The sequence below is a fragment of the Electrona antarctica genome (assembly GCF_951216825.1).
Source record: "Electrona antarctica genome assembly, chromosome: 8".
NCBI classification, from domain to species: domain Eukaryota; kingdom Metazoa; phylum Chordata; class Actinopteri; order Myctophiformes; family Myctophidae; genus Electrona; species Electrona antarctica.
In genome coordinates, this window is record NC_136789.1 from 31,377,731 (window position 1) to 31,391,816 (window position 14,086).

The 14,086-nt window shown below is 41.2% G+C and overlaps 2 protein-coding genes across 6 annotated transcripts; both read right to left on the reverse strand.

Annotated features, from left to right (window-relative positions):
* Positions 1–1,765: 1,765 nt before the first annotated feature.
* On the reverse strand, positions 1,766–5,512 carry LOC306928004 (carboxypeptidase inhibitor SmCI-like). The gene is made up of 4 exons (XM_079507925.1): positions 5,316–5,512; positions 3,611–3,817; positions 2,568–2,735; positions 1,766–2,065 (listed from the first exon to the last, which is right to left on the reverse strand). The coding sequence occupies exons 1-4, from the start codon at positions 5,374–5,376 to the stop codon at positions 1,848–1,850; spliced, it is 654 nt and encodes a 217-aa protein (XP_079364051.1). The 5' UTR covers positions 5,377–5,512; the 3' UTR covers positions 1,766–1,847.
* A 2,061-nt stretch (positions 5,513–7,573) lies between these two features.
* On the reverse strand, positions 7,574–11,356 carry LOC306928164 (BPTI/Kunitz domain-containing protein-like). 5 transcript variants are annotated; one of them, XR_013790636.1, is made up of 4 exons: positions 11,323–11,347; positions 9,296–9,600; positions 8,373–8,540; positions 7,574–7,873 (listed from the first exon to the last, which is right to left on the reverse strand). XR_013790636.1 is itself a non-coding variant. In XM_079508092.1 (3 exons), the coding sequence occupies exons 1-3, from the start codon at positions 9,575–9,577 to the stop codon at positions 7,656–7,658; spliced, it is 423 nt and encodes a 140-aa protein (XP_079364218.1). In that variant the 5' UTR covers positions 9,578–9,600; the 3' UTR covers positions 7,574–7,655. The 5 variants fall into 5 exon arrangements, 1 of the variants encoding a protein (XP_079364218.1); XR_013790637.1 differs by having other exon boundaries at positions 9,426–9,600; positions 11,323–11,345; XR_013790635.1 differs by lacking the exon at positions 9,296–9,600 and having other exon boundaries at positions 11,323–11,356.
* Positions 11,357–14,086: the final 2,730 nt, after the last annotated feature.

Below are 14,086 nucleotides of genomic sequence, written 5' to 3' on the forward strand. Positions count from 1 at the left end.
TTGGGAGGTGCCAAGCGCTGTAGAGGAGAGGGGTGTTTGTTCCTGTTTTATATTGTAGCTTTTCTAATTATAGCAGGCCTATATCATGTGTTTGTAAAGTGTTGCTTGAAATATGAAATGTAAATTGTATATGGTTTAAGTAATGGTGTATAACTTATGGGCCTTAGTTTGCCTTGTTTAAGTTAATTGCTACTAATTACTGTGAGTGTTCTTGGTATGACCCACCTGGTATAAAATGGTGGCTAAAATCTAAAATTGTTGCCACGAACAATTTAGGCATTTAGCAGACACTCTAAATCCAGAGCGACTTACATTAAGCAATAACAAAAGCATGGCAATACATCACATACATAAAAAGTCATGAACATGCGTAAGCTAAGAACGTAACCATGGAATATCTATATAATGAAACTATACAATACTATACTATACATATATACTATAAAGTGCTATGACTACATAAAATGCAATTCCAGTGCTGTCTACGTAACATTCTATAAGTCTGTATAAAATGCTATCTAAGTCTACATAAAGTGCTTATCTAAGGGGCTAGGGTAAGTGCTACGGGCCATGATGGAGTCTGAAAAGGTGGGTTTCCAGACTATGGCGGAAGATTGGGAGTGAGGCTGTGGTTCTGATTGTAATGCGAAGTGTATTCCATAGTTTTGGAGCCAGAAGGGAGAAGAGTTTGGGACGTGTGGAGCGTTGTCCTGGCGGACAAGACCGAGTCTTTGCCACGGACGTGTGTGGACATGTTGGCGAGCCCTGGCAACCGCCTTACAATATTACTATTATTAATGATTACTAGATCTGCATATATGAGCCGGCCAGCAACTCTGTACTTCTGACCTCACTGACACCAGATTAATAGACAGTTTTCTGAAAAACCCATGTTTCTATGTCAGTGGTGCTCAACCTTTTGCCCAGATTTATCAGAACTTGTCCACAGACCCCCATCTGAAAATATGTGGTTTCAGGGGACCCCCCCCCCCAGACGCAAAGGTATGAGTTAAAACGTTCATTGTGAAAGAATATATTCAAAGGTTTGCGCCAAATTTTAACGATTTTTCCAAAAATAGCAGATCTACAAGCTCGTCTGCCGCGCTGCAAGCTTGGGCGGCTGTGGCTCAGGAGGTAGAGCAGGTCGTCCAATGATCCCTGGGTCGGCGGTTCGAATCCCGGCTCCCCCTGTCCACATGTAAAGTGTCCTTGGGCAAGACACTGAACCCTACATTGCCGCCAATGAGTCGGTCGGTGTGAGCTCACCACCATTGGTGTGTGAATGTGGGAAGTGAGGACGCTGGTGTCGACTGTTCGCCGCTTCACCTCCCAATGTATGAATGAACCATTGTAAAGCGCTTTGAGCACTTGGAAAAGCGCTATAAAAATGCAATTCATTATTAGATCACAGTCCAGTATCGTTTATTTTGCAACGTGTTATATGACCTAGTCCTATATTGCGCTGATCAGCACAAATGTTGTTTTACGTCAAATACTTTCTGTACCAGCTAACATTAGCATTTATTAAGGTCAGCTGTGCTGCCATCCACTTCACTTTAAAGGAGAATTCCTGCTAGAAGGCTTTCTTAGCTTTATTTGTTACGTCCCCAGCAAAGAGTTATTTTGTGCAAAAGTGCATTATTGGCTATTTCCCCTAATATAAGCCCTCAATGGGGGTTGGGTTTAACAGCAAAACCAGCACACCACTGGTTTCCAAAACGGTATTGTCTAGAAGACAGTCATAAATGATTCACACACACGCCAGTTTGATATGAGGGTAAGTTTATTTTAGAGAGTGGTGGATAGGAGGGGGTGGTCCCTTTTTTCTCCAAGCAGACACTGCTTGGTCATTTTTGGACAGGAGGTCGTTCCCACTGGGCCTGGTTCAGGTGACCACACAGATTGACACACGCTTGTTCGGTCAGGAAGTTGTTCTTGTTGGCGAGGCAGCCCCCGTACATGAACAGCTCGCACTTCTTTGTGTCTTTGGTGAAGTGCCACCGAGGCATGAGGGCATAGCACCCAATAGGCCCAACGTCCTCAGGATCCAAACACCAACTTTCGTCTGATGGAGATAAAAACAACAATATGGCCATTAAAACATGACAATCACTGGAGGAAGAAGGACTAATATGTTTTAGAGTAAGTCTTCATTATGGTACTGTCACAAGTAAGTCTGGTATTCAAAATGGACTTACAAAAGCCATCAAAATAAAGTACCAAAAGTCATTGTGCAGAATGTCACAAGTGTTCATAATGTATCTATTTTCACATAGCCAACGTATAGGGATGAAAGCGGTTCATGCTCGTTTTGTAGTAATAGTCAAGAGAGTAATATTTGCCTCCGAGATGTAGAAGAATTGACATTTTAAAATAGGCCGCTTACTCTTGTAAAGTTGAAATAGAATTTTTTAAGGAATATTTATTTTTAAAATAACAATAAAAAGCAAGGCTTTTGCACACCTACAGGTGCACAAGGGTCCATTTGATTCTAAACTATCATTTAGCTGGGGACCCCCTGGAACTCCCTCAGGGACCCACCCTGGACCCTGCTGCTCTATACACACCAGGCGTGATGCACAGATCACCACACTCTTGTTCGGTCGGGAAGTTGTTCTTGTTGCCGTGGCAGCCCCCGTACATGAACCGCTCGCAATACTTTGTGTCCGTGTTGAAGTGCCACCGAGGCTTGCGGGCCTTGCACGGCCCAACCTTCACGGGATCCAAACACCAGTCTGATGGAGATACAAACAACAATATGGCCATTACAACATGACAATCACTGGAGGAAGAAGGACCAATATGTTTTACTTAAGAGTATGTCTTCATCATGGTATTGATACTGTCACAAGTAAAAGTCTGGTATTCAAAATGGACTTACAAAAGTATAGCCATCAAAAGTCATTATGCAGAATGTCACAAGTGTTAATAATGTATAAACAAACGTCTATTTTCACGTAGCCAACGTATAGGGATGAAAGTGGTTCATGCTTGTTTTGTAGTAATAGTCAACCTTTACAAAGTAAACTAATAAGTAAGGTTTTCAAATAAGTGGAGTAATATTTGCCTCTGAGATGTAGTAGAGTAGAAGTATTGACATTTAAAAATAGGCCACCTACTCCTGTAAAGTCGAAAGTTTGTAATGGGTGGACCAAAGGAGAAGCTAACAATTAATTTTTTTAAGGAATATATATTTTTTTAAATACCCACATTTTTCACTTAAAAAAACGAAATCATGTTAAAAGATTAAAGAAGAGTACCTGAAATTTCCCATTTGAAAATAATATGCCAGGGACCCCCATAAGAGAAGAATTTCTACAGCTCCAACATTGATTATCAACCCGTTTAATTTCAAGGACCCCCAGTTTCACATGCATTAGTCTACGGACCCCCATTCAATGGCATTTCTATCTCTGGGACCCCCAATTTATATTGTAAAATCAATGTTAATTTAACTCTGAGAGTGTACAAATGGACCCTCACTGTTCAATTTGTACACTCAGAGTTACAGAGCCACAAGGGTCCATTTGGTTCTAAACTATCATTTAGCTGGGGACCCCTGGAACTCCCTCAGGGACCCCCGCCGGACCCCACTGCTCTGTATACGCACCAGGGGAGGGAACAACACATTCTTGGACACACTGTTCTCTGGTCACGAAGTTGTTTCTGGTGGTGGAACAGCCTCCGTAAATGAAGGCTTCACACTCCTTTGAGGTGGAGTTGTACTGGAAGCGAAGAGAGACGGGAGGGACGGAACTTGATGGAATGGAAGAGTTGCAGGGTCCGGCATCCATGAGATCATAACAGGGCCCAGGGTCTGATGGAGATAAAACAGATCATAACAGGACCCAGGGTCTGATGGAGATACAACAGATCATAACAGGGCCCAGGGTCTGATGGAGATAAAACAGATCATAACAGGGCCCAGGGTCTGATGGAGATACAACAGCATGGTAATGACATTTTCTAGTTGGACAACATTAATCGCCCAAAAGAAATCGCAAAAGTAATCATTCAAGGGTTTATTTTTTATTCCTAGTCATCCAAATAACATTAAAGAAAATCCCAACCGTGTGAAGTGAGGGGCACTAATATATTAAAGTCTAACTCATGTTGATTAGGTGATGTAAAACAAACGGTACCAACACAAACATTACATTCTCTTTATGGTTAATGGCATTTAATGTTTGTGAGGGACAAGATGACATAAAATGTCCCTTCATTGTCAATGGCCTTTTTAAAACAAACATTGAACTAAAAACAAACGTTAAACAAGGAAAATGGAGTATTATATAAATTGTGGATCATGGTAAATTCAGGGGTTGAAAGTTAGAGTACCATTAAAAACCTTTAAGGGAAAACAAATCTTATTTTTTAAATTATGCTTTAAGAAGCATGAATGTGTCAAACTAGGGGCTTGTCTAGCCGCAATTTGCAACTCTATTAGATTTTTTTTATAATGGGAAGAATCTAGAGTTGCAATACCCTCCATTGACTCGATCCCTACTCATCCAATTTGCATTTGCGATCTGCTTGTATTAAACAACGTTAAACTCACCATCGTTGCAGCTCTAGGCCAAGCTTGAATTATCCTTACAATCTGCCAAGCTTGTTTCATAAAAATCCACCGTAGACATGTTATGAGCTACTTTGTCAAGAAATTCTATGCATGAGATTCTTTTTCTAAGTGTTGCAGTTTGGAAGCACTCATTTTTATTAACGGGGTCACGCTGCTGCCTCCTGCATTATGTGCAAATTCAAAACAGGTGGTACTCTAGGGCTGTTCAGTGACTTACGACGAGTGCTTCCAAACTCCAGCACTTAGAAAAGAATCACATGAACATAATTTCTTGACAGAAAGTATCTCATAACATGTCTACGGTGGATTTTTATGAAACAAAAGCTCGGCAGATTGAAAGAGGATAATTCAAGCTTGGCTTATTGGCCTAGAGCTGCAATGTTGGTGAGTTTAACATCGTTTTAATACAAGCAGATCACAAACGTGATGAGTAGGGAGTCAATGGAGGGTATTGCAACTCTAGATTCATCCCATTATAATTATAAAAAAAAAAGAATCTAGAGTTGCAAATTGCAGCTATAGGGCTGGTCATTATTCTGAATCCATTCCAAGCATTAGTTAATAGTTTTGCACGAAAAACACTCCTTGGGCTAAAAAAAACGGCCATAGCCTCTTGCCCAAATGTGATGAGATCAGCACATGGTCTGTGTGTGTCTGTCATGCATGCGCACACGCAGACACACACACACGCACACACACAGTATATATAGACGATATAGCACACACAAACACACACCTGTTGTGGCTCCTGTCAGAGTCATCACAGCACAGAGAAGTAGACCCACACTCAGCATCATGTTTGAAGATGGTGGCCTTGAGAGAGAGGTTGAGATATCTCTCACGAGACGTAAAACTAGGCAGAAAGGAGGATTCTCAAACCTTCAGTAGACTACGCTGTGTACGTCGTCCTTCCTGTGTTGAAATGCAGCAACAGAAGCACTTTTATATCCAGTTTGTGATCAGCATGTGGGCGTGTCAGTCATTCACTCCCTCCCCCCGAGACCACGTGCCCTATTAGAGACAAACAGGAATAATGCACACACACTCATCTGAATACACAGTTTCTTCTTATTCATTATCGCTGGCCAGCTTGGAAGTGACTGTGGGGAGTGGTGCGTTTTATATGTGTGTCTCTAGTATATCTGAATTCCTGAGCAAGGACATTGCAATTGTTTCAAACATGATTGTTGGTCACCTGTCCTCTCCTGTGCTGGCAATCCTCCTGTTGATTGGGAGGTGCCAAGCGCTGTAGAGGAGAGGGGTGTTTGTTCCTGTTTTATATTGTAGCTTTTCTAATTATAGCAGGCCTATATCATGTGTTTGTAAAGTGTTGCTTGAAATATGAAATGTAAATTGTATATGGTTTAAGTAATGGTGTATAACTTATGGGCCTTAGTTTGCCTTGTTTAAGTTAATTGCTACTAATTACTGTGAGTGTTCTTGGTATGACCCACCTGGTATAAAATGGTGGCTAAAATCTAAAATTGTTGCCACGAACAATTTAGGCATTTAGCAGACACTCTAAATCCAGAGCGACTTACATTAAGCAATAACAAAAGCATGGCAATACATCACATACATAAAAAGTCATGAACATGCGTAAGCTAAGAACGTAACCATGGAATATCTATATAATGAAACTATACAATACTATACTATACATATATACTATAAAGTGCTATGACTACATAAAATGCAATTCCAGTGCTGTCTACGTAACATTCTATAAGTCTGTATAAAATGCTATCTAAGTCTACATAAAGTGCTTATCTAAGGGGCTAGGGTAAGTGCTACGGGCCATGATGGAGTCTGAAAAGGTGGGTTTCCAGACTATGGCGGAAGATTGGGAGTGAGGCTGTGGTTCTGATTGTAATGCGAAGTGTATTCCATAGTTTTGGAGCCAGAAGGGAGAAGAGTTTGGGACGTGTGGAGCGTTGTCCTGGCGGACAAGACCGAGTCTTTGCCACGGACGTGTGTGGACATGTTGGCGAGCCCTGGCAACCGCCTTACAATATTACTATTATTAATGATTACTAGATCTGCATATATGAGCCGGCCAGCAACTCTGTACTTCTGACCTCACTGACACCAGATTAATAGACAGTTTTCTGAAAAACCCATGTTTCTATGTCAGTGGTGCTCAACCTTTTGCCCAGATTTATCAGAACTTGTCCACAGACCCCCATCTGAAAATATGTGGTTTCAGGGGACCCCCCCCCAGACGCAAAGGTATGAGTTAAAACGTTCATTGTGAAAGAATATATTCAAAGGTTTGCGCCAAATTTTAACGATTTTTCCAAAAATAGCAGATCGACAAGCTCGTCTGCCGCGCTGCAAGCTTGGGCGGCTGTGGCTCAGGAGGTAGAGCAGGTCGTCCAATGATCCCTGGGTCGGCGGTTCGAATCCCGGCTCCCCCTGTCCACATGTAAAGTGTCCTTGGGCAAGACACTGAACCCTACATTGCCTCCAATGAGTCGGTCGGTGTGAGCTCACCACCATTGGTGTGTGAATGTGGGAAGTGAGGACGCTGGTGTCGACTGTTCGCCGCTTCACCTCCCAATGTATGAATGAACCATTGTAAAGCGCTTTGAGCACTTGGAAAAGCGCTATAAAAATGCAATTCATTATTAGATCACAGTCCAGTATCGTTTATTTTGCAACGTGTTATATGACCTAGTCCTATATTGCGCTGATCAGCACAAATGTTGTTTTACGTCAAATACTTTCTGTACCAGCTAACATTAGCATTTATTAAGGTCAGCTGTGCTGCCATCCACTTCACTTTAAAGGAGAATTCCTGCTAGAAGGCTTTCTTAGCTTTATTTGTTACGTCCCCAGCAAAGAGTTATTTTGTGCAAAAGTGCATTATTGGCTATTTCCCCTAATATAAGCCCTCAATGGGGGTTGGGTTTAACAGCAAAACCAGCACACCACTGGTTTCCAAAACGGTATTGTCTAGAAGACAGTCATAAATGATTCACACACACACGCCAGTTTGATATGAGGGTAAGTTTATTTTAGAGAGTGGTGGATAGGAGGGGGTTGTCCCTTTTTTCTCCAAGCAGACACTGCTTGGTCATTTTTGGACAGGAGGTCGTTCCCACTGGGCCTGGTTCAGGTGACCACACAGATTGACACACGCTTGTTCGGTCAGGAAGTTGTTCTTGTTGGCGAGGCAGCCCCCGTACATGAACAGCTCGCACTTCTTTGTGTCTTTGTTGAAGTGCCACCGAGGCATGAGGGCATAGCACCCAATAGGCCCAACGTCCTCAGGATCCAAACACCAACTTTCGTCTGATGGAGATAAAAACAACAATATGGCCATTAAAACATGACAATCACTGGAGGAAGAAGGACTAATATGTTTTAGAGTAAGTCTTCATTATGGTACTGTCACAAGTAAGTCTGGTATTCAAAATGGACTTACAAAAGCCATCAAAATAAAGTACCAAAAGTCATTGTGCAGAATGTCACAAGTGTTCATAATGTATCTATTTTCACATAGCCAACGTATAGGGATGAAAGCGGTTCATGCTCGTTTTGTAGTAATAGTCAAGAGAGTAATATTTGCCTCCGAGATGTAGAAGAATTGACATTTTAAAATAGGCCGCTTACTCTTGTAAAGTTGAAATAGAATTTTTTAAGGAATATTTATTTTTAAAACAATAAAAAGCAAGGCTTTTGCACACCTACAGGTGCACAAGGGTCCATTTGATTCTAAACTATAATTTAGCTGGGGACCCCCTGGAACTCCCTCAGGGACCCACCCTGGACCCTGCTGCTCTATACACACCAGGCGTGATGCACAGATCACCACACTCTTGTTCGGTCGGGAAGTTGTTCTTGTTGCCGCGGCAGCCCCCGTACATGAACCGCTCGCAATACTTTGTGTCCGTGTTGAAGTGCCACCGAGGCTTGCGGGCCTTGCACGGCCCAACCTTCACGGGATCCAAACACCAGTCTGATGGAGATACAAACAACAATATGGCCATTACAACATGACAATCACTGGAGGAAGAAGGACCAATATGTTTTACTTAAGAGTATGTCTTCATCATGGTATTGATACTGTCACAAGTAAAAGTCTGGTATTCAAAATGGACTTACAAAAGTATAGCCATCAAAAGTCATTATGCAGAATGTCACAAGTGTTAATAATGTATAAACAAACGTCTATTTTCACGTAGCCAACGTATAGGGATGAAAGTGGTTCATGCTTGTTTTGTAGTAATCAAAAAAAGTCAACCTTTACAAAGTAAACTAATAAGTAAGGTTTTCAAATAAGTGGAGTAATATTTGCCTCTGAGATGTAGTAGAGTAGAAGTATTGACATTTAAAAATAGGCCACCTACTCCTGTAAAGTCGAAAGTTTGTAATGGGTGGACCAAAGGAGAAGCTAACAATTAATTTTTTTAAGGAATATATATTTTTTTAAATACCCACATTTTTCACTTAAAAAAACGAAATCATGTTAAAAGATTAAAGAAGAGTACCTGAAATTTCCCATTTGAAAATAATATGCCAGGGACCCCCATAAGAGAAGAATTTCTACAGCTCCAACATTGATTATCAACCCGTTTAATTTCAAGGACCCCCAGTTTCACATGCATTAGTCTACGGACCCCCATTCAATGGCATTTCTATCTCTGGGACCCCCAATTTATATTGTAAAATCAATGTTAATTTAACTCTGAGAGTGTACAAATGGACCCTCACTGTTCAATTTGTACACTCAGAGTTACAGAGCCACAAGGGTCCATTTGGTTCTAAACTATCATTTAGCTGGGGACCCCTGGAACTCCCTCAGGGACCCCAGCCAGACCCCACAACACATTCTTGGACACACTGTTCTCTGGTCACGAAGTTGTTTCTGGTGGTGGAACAGCCTCCGTAAATGAAGGCTTCACACTCCTTTGAGGTGGAGTTGTACTGGAAGCGAAGAGAGAAGGGAGGGACGGAACTTGATGGAATGGAAGAGTTGCAGGGTCCGGCATCCATGAGATCATAACAGGGCCCAGGGTCTGATGGAGATAAAACAGATCATAACAGGACCCAGGGTCTGATGGAGATACAACAGATCATAACAGGACCCAGGGTCTGATGGAGATACAACAGATCATAACAGGACCCAGGAACAGGGCCCAGGGTCTGATGGAGATACAACAGATCATAACAGGGCCCAGGGTCTGATGGAGATACAACAGATCATAACAGGGCCCAGGGTCTGATGGAGATACAACAGATCATAACAGGGCTCAGGGTCTGATGGAGATACAACAGCATGGTGTTCATGAGATCATAACAGGGCCCAGGGTCTGATGGAGATACAACAGCATGGTAATGACATTTTCTAGTTGGACAACATTAATCGCCCAAAAGAAATCGCAAAAGTAATCATTCAAGGTTTTTTTTTATTATTATTCCTAGTCATCCAAATAACATTTAAAAAAGAAATCACCCATGTGAAGTGAGGGGCACTAATATATTAAAGTCTAACTCATGTTGATTAGGTGATGTAAAACAAACGGTACCAACAAACATTAAATTCTCTTTATGGTTAATGGCATTTAATGTTTGTGAGGGACAAGATTACGTAAAATGTCCCTTCATTGTCAATGGCCTTTTTAAAACAAACATTGAACTAAAAACAAACGTTAAACAAGGAAAATGGAGTATTATATAAATTGTGGATCATGGTAAATTCAGGGGTTGAAAGTTAGAGTACCATTAAAAACCTTTAAGGGAAAACAAATCTTATTTTTTAAATTATGCTTTAAGAAGCATGAATGTGTCAAACTAGGGGCTTGTCTAGCCGCAATTTGCAACTCTATTAGATTTTTTTTATAATGGGAAGAATCTAGAGTTGCAATACCCTCCATTGACTCGATCCCTACTAATCCAATTTGCATTTGCGATCTGCTTGTATTAAACAACCTTAAACTCACCATCATTGCAGCTCTAGGCCAAGCTTGAATTATCCTTACAATCTGCCAAGCTTGTTTCATAAAAATCCACCGTAGACATGTTATGAGCTACTTTGTCAAGAAATTCTATGCATGAGATTCTTTTTGTGAGTGTTGCAGTTTGGAAGCACTCATTTTTATTAACGGGGTCACGCTGCTGCCTCCTGCATTATGTGCAAATTCAAAACAGGTGGTACTCTAGGGCTGTTCAGTGACTTACGACAAGTGCTTCCAAACTCCAGCACTTAGAAAAAGAATCACATGAACATAATTTCTTGACAGAAAGTATCTCATAACATGTCTACGGTGGATTTTTATGAAACAAAAGCTCGGCAGATTGAAAGAGGATAATTCAAGCTTGGCTTATTGGCCTAGAGCTGCAATGTTGGTGAGTTTAACATCGTTTTAATACAAGCAGATCACAAACATGATGAGTAGGGAGTCAATGGAGGGTATTGCAACTCTAGATTCATCCCATTATAATTATAAAAAAAAAAGAATCTAGAGTTGCAAATTGCAGCTATAGGGGTTGTCATGATTCTGAATCCATTCCAAGCATTAGTTCTGCACGAAAAACACTCCTTGGGCTAAAAAAACGACCATAGCCTCGATCTTGCCCAAATGTGATGAGGTCAGCACATGGTCTGTGTGTGTCTGTCATGCATGTGCACACGCAGACACACACACACACACACATGTTTGAAGATGGTGGCCTTGAGAGAGAGGTTGAGATATCTCTCACGAGAAGTAACAACTAGGCAGAAAGGAGGATTCTCAAACCTTCAGTAGACTACACTGTGTACGTCGTCCTTCCTGTGTTGAAGTGTTGAAATGCAGCAACAGAAGCACTTTTATATCCAGTTTGTGATCAGCATGTGGGCGTGTCAGTCATTCACTCCCTCCCCCCGAGACCACGTGCCCTATTAGAGACAAACAGGGGTAATGCGCACACACTCATCTGAATACACAGTTTCTTCTAATTCATTATCGCTGGCCAGCTTGGAAGTGACTGTGGGGAGTGGTGTGTTTTATATGTGTGTCTCTAGTATATCTGAATTCCTGAGCAAGGACATTGGAATTGTTTCAAACATGATTGTTGGTCACCTGTCCTCTCCTGTGCTGGCAATCCTCCTGTTGATTGGGAGGTGCCAAGCGCTGTAGAGGAGAGGGGTGTTTGTTCCTGTTTTATATTGTGCTGTCATGAAGACAGCACAATAAGTGCATTGTATGTAGTCATAGCACTTCATAGTATATATGTACAGCATAGTATAGCATATATGTATAGTTTATATGTATAGTGTCATTATATAGATATGTTCTAGTTATAGTTTATATGTATAGTGTCATTATATAGATATGTTCTAGTCACGTTCTTAGCTTACGCATGTTTCGCGATAAATGCATTTTACATATGTGATGTATTCCCATGCTTTTTGTTCTTGCTTAATGTAAGTCGCTCTGGATTAAGAGCGTCTGCTAAATGCCTAAATTGTAAATTGTAGCTTTTCTAATTATAGCAGGCCTATATCATGTGTTTGTAAAGTGTTGCTTGAAATATGAAATGTAAATTGTATATGGTTTAAGTAATGGTGTATAACTTATGGGCCTTAGTTTGCCTTGTTTAAGTTAATTGCTACTAATAGAGCGTCGCAGTCCCGCCTCCTACCCTGGACCAAGGAAGCTCAGAGAAGGAAGAGACATGGTCGCGCCATGACACCCCCCCTCCCCAGCCCCTCCCCCCCAGGTGGCAAAACTCGCACCGGAAGTTCGATGAATACATGGCAGTGGATGGGAGCCCGCTGGACATCTTGTAAACAAATATTATTTATGAACGATAGCGACCTTTGTCATATAATCGGTCCAGGAATATAAAAGAAGACATATCACAGGTTGTTTTCCGAGTGGGTGTTTTTCAACTTGCGAACCATTTAATTGTATTGAGTCATCTAAAGAGCACAGAGTAAGTTTCTGCCTGGGCTGTGTAATGGGAAATATGAAATCGTGCATTCAAACATAATTGTGTGAATCTGCACTCACACTATTAATTCTTAAAACTGCATATCTTGATTGTCTAGTCTAGCTGGATGTGGTCTACACTGTAAGTAATAGGCCTCTCTTGACTTAATCAACCATTTACGCACATCAATAGGCTTTTGTTATGACCAAAGTGTTGGTGTGAGATGGCTCCAGTCTCCAGCTGTGTTAGCAACACCAGCCTAGACGATGTCTTTGTAAGGTCATGTTTACCCATCGCAGTTTCTCCAAACCCACCCACACTTGGACCACTTGTCATTCTAATTAGATTTATCCCATTGTCTGATGTAGAGCTACCTGTCTGGTCATGTGACCAACAGTTACTCCTCCTCCTCTGAGTAAGACTGTATAAAATTCACACACATGTATTGTTCTGGAGTTCAGTCATCCGACATGCTGGACGATGGTTGTGCTCTAGAGATCTCTATTAAATTGAACTGAATGGCTCATCGCATCTTGTCCTCACCTTATATTTTAGTCTAAGTGTTATTGTGTTAGTATAATTTCCACAACAATTCTGGAGGTTCCACCGAGATTGATTCATCCGCCGTTCCGGCCGGGCTCTGGTTTCCTGGGATAAACCATCGATGGTGGCTGTCTAGCCAAGGCAAATCCTTTTGTGCACAAAGCAGCATTTGGGCCGGCCCGCGGATTCTGGAGCTGGCGAACGACGGGTGACATCAGCTGTTACTCAAATAAGGTGAGAGGATGTTATGATTCATTCTATATAATTAGTGTATATTTAAACTGTATGGTAGGGGAGCGACCCTGTACAGTAAACTGTATATTTAAACTGTATATTGGTGAGAGTCCAAGTACAGAGTGTATAGGGGAGGGTCCCAGTACAGAGTGCGTTTTTAAACTGTATTTGGGGAGGATCCCATAAATGTATGTTTGAATATTTAAACTGTATATTGGGGAAAGTCCCAGGACAGAGTGTATAGGGGAGGGTCCCAGTACAGAGTGCGTTTTTGAACTGTATTCGGGGAGGATCCCATAGGGTGTATTTTTTTGGTGGAGGGTTTTCATATATTGTATGTAAGCTCCATATTATGATCGGGTGTCTTTTGCATTCCAATACTAACAACCCGGGTGTGTCATCTTATGTTCTATGTTCTAGATATACTGTGTGTGTTGTACTGTATGTCCTATACCTATTCAACTCATCATACATGAGTGTGATTATGTCAAATGAATATAATAATATATAGTCGAATGACAGAGTTCTAAAACAACTTTTACTGTTATTAATAGAATGGTGATAGTTGTGGCGGAATATGAATGTTTTGATTTGCTAAACTAAACCCTTAAGTGATTAGTCTAGCAGCTTTTTGTAAATTGTAAGTTAAAAAAAGGGGGAAAGGAAGAAAGGAAGAAAGAAAAGAGGGGGAACCAACAGTCTTTCTTTTGGAAAAAGTCGGGAACCAACAGACTTTCTTTGGGAAAAAAAAAAAAAAAAAAAAAAAAAGGGGGAAGGAAGGGGGAAGAGAATTTATTCTTTAATTCAATT